At 32.7% G+C, this 5,645-nt stretch overlaps 1 protein-coding gene across 1 annotated transcript in view; it reads left to right on the top strand.

Annotated features, from left to right (window-relative positions):
- Window positions 1-4,633, top strand: part of LOC117111166 (E3 ubiquitin-protein ligase TRIM71-like) — a 13,505-nt gene extending 8,872 nt beyond the window's left edge. The window contains exons 5-6 of the mRNA XM_033254041.1: window positions 758-819; window positions 1,728-4,633. Of these exons, the coding sequence (XP_033109932.1) occupies window positions 758-819; window positions 1,728-3,896 (2,231 nt within the window). The 3' untranslated portion in view covers window positions 3,897-4,633. The remainder of the gene's footprint in view (window positions 1-757; window positions 820-1,727) is intronic.
- Window positions 4,634-5,645: the final 1,012 nt, after the last annotated feature.

The following is a 5,645-nucleotide window of genomic DNA, read 5'->3' as shown; positions in this document are numbered from 1 at the left end:
TTAGACTCCTTTAGAAATGAACAAATAGGTGACAGGAATGCCATTTTAGTTTTGTGTCACACAGGGCTCAAGTAATGTATAAATTTACACATTTGTATTCAAAATTTCTAATTTAGAAAAAGAGGACATACTTATGGCATTTCAAAAATATATTTGCCATGCCAAAACCAGCATCAATTTCCATAAGTTAAGAGGAAAAGTATTACAGCTTCTCTGTACTGAAGTATACAATACTGCTAAATTCATATGCTAATTATTCAGTTTAACATTTAGCGACAGTACGCTGGTTGGGATGGCAAGCTAATGTTTAATGATACAATATTATAAAATAAGTTTTTTCAATTAAATACAAATAAAATTTTAATTTTTGAATTTTATTAATTAATGGAAATAATGCATATTATATCATTAAGACATACAAAGGACATACAGACATTTTCGACTGCATCAGTCATAATGGAATTCTTGTGTGTATTGCTTTAGAAAGACTCATTTATGTTACAATTGTAAGTTCAGTGCGCTCTAATGTATATATATATAAAATGAAAGTCAAACAGTTTGTAATCTGCCTCAATGAGATTTATTTATACATGTTTCGGGCATAGCCCATCATCGGGTACATGATGATTTTATATATTGTCACACTGCCTATGCAGCTACTTTGTATACTTGGATATATATAAATCAAGATAGTTTTTAACACAGTTAAATTATATATAAATAATACCTGAATTTGGATTTCATAATGCTATTTCAGAATCACAAGTAGCAACTGGTATTGTACATCATGGCTTCCAGCACTCACCAGAAATTAGCAAGGTAAAAATGTTGGTGATATGATGCTATCCACTCTGGTATCAACACTTCCATCAAATCGAACACTAACAAATGGACAATAACATCAAATTGTGTACAACTGTCAAATGGTTAAACAAAACATGGGATCAACTTACAACAATCTACCTTTATCTGTAAAAGTGATTAAATAACAATAACTGAAAACAATATTAAAACACTTTGGTATGCTAAAACCATGTTTAGATATAAATAGTCCAATTCAATGCAAAGTATTCTTTAGTGCAATTTTCAACAAATTTAAGTTTAACAATGAAAATCGAAAAGGTATGTGCTTTTTGCAATAAATCTTTTTTACATGAATTTTTAATTGCGATTTGAATCATGCTAATGAAATTGATATATGTAAGTTTTAGATGTTTTCCTCCCTTAATATTGGTATTTGTCTTGTATTTTAAATGTTTTTATCATTTCTTGTACTATAAATTGTCTCATTCAATCACTATATACGATTGCAATCAAGTTTAATTTTAATTTGAACTTTGAAAAAAAAAAGACAAATATAATTACAATATTTAATATACCACATATAATATTTCAGTGAGCTTTAATACTTAGGCAAGTGCTGGAGAACGGCGCATTGAAAATATTTTTCACATTATAATCTTTGTATGTTTTAAGGCAATGAAAAGCAGATTTTTAGTTCGGTTTCAATTATATCTATGTATATTAATCAACCAAAGACAAATAAAAAATTGTAAAATATTTGGGCTGCCATTATTTAGACTTCTTGACACAATTAACAGCAAAAAATGATAAAAACCTGCAAAATTTAGAAAATACCCACATTCGACAGAATAAAAGAACATTATGCAAAGTAAAAAAAAAAAAGAGAGTTAAGTTTAGATGTATCATTCTTCATCATTTTACAGATGGTTGCAAGCAAGGCCTTACAATTCTTGGATAAGAAGGATCTTACATGTGCAATCTGCCAACAAAGATTTATAGAGCCGAAGACATTAAATTGCCTCCATAGTTACTGTTTTCACTGTCTGGAAAGTTTAATAAAAGTACATGGCAATTTGAGATGTCCACAATGCAATCAGCATCATGAATTAAAAAATGAAGATTTGAATAAGCTCACTTCTAATGAAATGATAAATTATCTGCTTAAATACGTAGGAAAAGCTGAATTAGAAAAACCAAGTACATGCTCAAGTTGTGATAATCCACCAAAATACCACTGCAATGAATGTTCACTATACTTATGTAAAGAATGCTCCAAACATCACAAGATAATACCTGCATTGAAAGGCCATCCATTGTACACACTTGATGAGAATGAAAAAGGAGGCAAAGATGAACACAACAAATGTCCAACTCATTCCAACAATGTACTGGAATTTTACTGCTCAACATGCAACAAATCAGCATGTGGTGATTGTAAGTATGTGTTGCGTTGCTATCAAAATAAACATAATGTGATACCAATGAAAAATGCTGTGGATGAGTTTAACCATAATGCCACTGAAGTTATGAATATAGCTCAAGGAATTAAAAACAAATTGAAAGGAACACTTGATTCCATCACTCTGGATAGATCTGACTTTGAATATCACCTAAAATTATGCAGAGTAGCTATTGAAGAGAAGGAGAAAACAGTTATCATGAAGGTTAAAGAAAAAAGCAAAGAATTGATATCCGACCTTGAAAAAATACACAAAGAAAAAAAAGATGACATTGATTATCAAGTTGAAGCTATTGATTCAAAGATGACTAAAGTAAATAATGTGATGGCGTCAATCACAAAAATGATAAACAAACCAGACAAAAAAGATGCTCTTGGGTCCAATAGGACAACTATCAACAATGTTAGGGATGAGGTCCTAAGCACCAACTTTGATAAATTATTCTACAAACGAAATATCACACCAAATTTTATCCCATCAACCCACTTTGATGAGTTTACAAAAACAGAGGGCATTGGTAAAATCAAAACTGTTGATGGCATATACATGGTTGCTAAAAACGATGAAGCAATGACTGTCACAAAAGGACAACAAATTGTAGTGACTGTATCAAGCCTAAATGAAAGTGGTGCATGCAAATTATCAGCAACTCTAAAGAACATATCACATGAAGAATCAGCCACTGAGGTAGAATATCAAGGAAATGGAGAGTACAAAATAACAGGTAGATGCAAGTTGGAAGGTGACTGGCAAATGAAGATTTCTGCGGGAGACGTGCAGATCAAAGGATCTCCAGTAAATATCAAGGTGGAATCACTGGGACTTGTTCATACCATTAAAAACATACAAAATTGTAAAGAACATACAAAGGATGGTAAAGTTACAGATGTTGTGTTAGATACAGATGGATGCATACTAGTATCAAGCTTCAGTAAAGATATATTGAAGTTCAACCAATCAGGTTTATTTGTTGATAGGATAGAGATGCCACAAGAAGTGATGGTCAATAAAATGCACCTAATGGATGATGGTTACATGGTGTACATTGATTTCATAGGAAAATGTGTCACGATGTGTGATGATAAATTTCAGGAAATCCACTCTGTTGGTAAAGGAATATTGAAATATCCAATGGGATTGACAGTAAACAAGAAAACTAGAGACCTGTATGTAGCAGATAGTGAGGCTCACTGTGTTTATAAATTCAATGTTGATGATGGTAGACTGCTGGGTAAGATAGGTTCAGAAGGTAGTAACGTAGGTCAACTGAACACACCATACGATGTCACTTTAACTAAGGAAGGTCATGTGATTGTTGTTGACTTTGGAAATAGAAGACTACAAATGTTTGATGCAGATGATAAATTCATGAGAATCCTTGTAGGCAGTGGTGAGAGAGATGGTAAAGTTAAGGGTCCTTGTGGTGTAATCATTGATATGGATGAAAATATAATAGTATCAAGTAATGATAAACTACAATTATTTAATAAAAATTGTATTTTTATAAAAAGAATAGATCATAAAGGTGATGGATTAGATACCCCTGTAGGAATCACTGTAATCTCCAATAGGCCAAGACGAGTAGCAGTAGCAAACCACAAAGCAAACAATGTTAAAATGTTTAATTATTAAATGACATTGAATTGCATGAATTAGAAAATATTGTATCACAATAAATACATTTTTCTCATAAAAATAATGTCATTAGGTACTTGTGTAATAATGTAATTCAAGGATACTGTAATGTAATAATAAATATTTGGGTAATAATTGTAGTTCAAGGATTGTGTTATTACTGCCAGGGATATCCAGCATTTTTTTTAATTGGGAAGTACAACATTTTTAGAATACTTGATAAGTGGGTAGCGCTTGTACCAGCATAGGATTCCAAGAAAGGGTACGGAGGCACCGTGGCTTAAATCCGCCACTGCTGAAAGTCTAGTTAGGCCTATATTGTTGTGATTTCTCATATGAAATATGTAATAAAGCTGGTATAATGCAGTTATGATCCAGGAATTTAAAAATAGGGAGGCCCATGGTGGGACTTTCACAGGTGGAGGTAGACCACCTTGGTTGGGGCTAAGGCAAACAAAATATAATTACGGCACCCGGCTAGATTGTCGGAAATCAGTGGCGGAAGGACCCTTTACGCTGGGTGCCGGAGAGGATGCCGTAGGACGGGGAGGGGGAGGGACCGGTAGGCCCGGTGGGGGTGAAGGCCCTGGTCGCTCCGGCGTTTTTAGCTTTCTCTGACGTATTTTAATGCTTTTTTTACACATTAGAATTCCAAGTTGATGTATCGTGATTTTCCCCCTCAAAAAAGCATACTTAATTTCAACTAAGATAAACATATTACAATAAATACCAAACAAAACGAGCCAATTAAAATCAATAAATATTTATGGACAAAACCATATGCATCATACGTATGTGTAATTGCTTTTGCTCACGTTTCGTTTGTTTCACGTAGCTGTTGGTCTTAATGCTTTTTAAATTGTGTTTTTGTCGCGTTAATATATATAAATACAGTAGATATAAATAAAATAATAGTTACCTTGTATAACGAATGGTTGATAACAAATTTGATAATGATAGAAACAAAAATATTAATTTAACTTCAGCAACCATTTTCCATACAGTGCTGTAGTACTATAATAGTTTTTCACTGTATTTTGAGTGCCGATTATATTGAAGTAACTGCTGCTCTCAGAGATGCAGCAAACAAGGTGGGACCATCTGTTAATAAAAGCGCGCAACAAGTTACAGGCGACTTTGAAGTCGCCGCTACTGTCTATAAAACTTCTATTTGATAATAGTACCCTACTCGAGCAATTTTTTTTTTTCAACAAAACGTAGACTGTCGATAGTGATGATAATAAAAATGCCCCAGTCACTAGGCAGACTTTGATTTGGAAAAAGTTTTAAAAAAATATTTAAATTTGCTGGTGACCCCTTGAGGCTCCGGGGTCTCTGGCTTTAGCCCGTGAGAGTTATAACCGTAACGCCAGTGTCGGAAATGGAACTCCTTGGATGATGAGATTTAGCTATAAAATATAATCGTCACCCTACAATAATAATATATAGGTTTCATTTCATTTTTTTTCATTTTTTATTTCACTTGTAATTTGCAACTTAACTTAACTACTACAAGTGCCGAGGACCAAGGAGGCCATAGGCCTGTAATTAAGGTCCCCGGACTAATCTAATGACCTAACTAATAACAATAAATTAAAAGGATTAAATAATCGAAAAAAAAAAAGAAAAGAAGAGAAGCCAAGCCGGGAAGATTTCAACAGATTGAACATGAGATATGATTTTGTTAATCCTAGTTATCAATTATTATTATTGTCTATTATTATTATTATTATTATTAATATTATT

This window comes from Anneissia japonica, unplaced genomic scaffold, assembly GCF_011630105.1.
Source record: "Anneissia japonica isolate Jap-2015-1 unplaced genomic scaffold, ASM1163010v1 scaffold287980_len571666_cov165, whole genome shotgun sequence".
Classification (NCBI taxonomy): domain Eukaryota; kingdom Metazoa; phylum Echinodermata; class Crinoidea; order Comatulida; family Comatulidae; genus Anneissia; species Anneissia japonica.
Note: the sequence above shows the minus strand (reverse complement) of the source record. Positions and strands in the feature narration are given on the sequence as shown.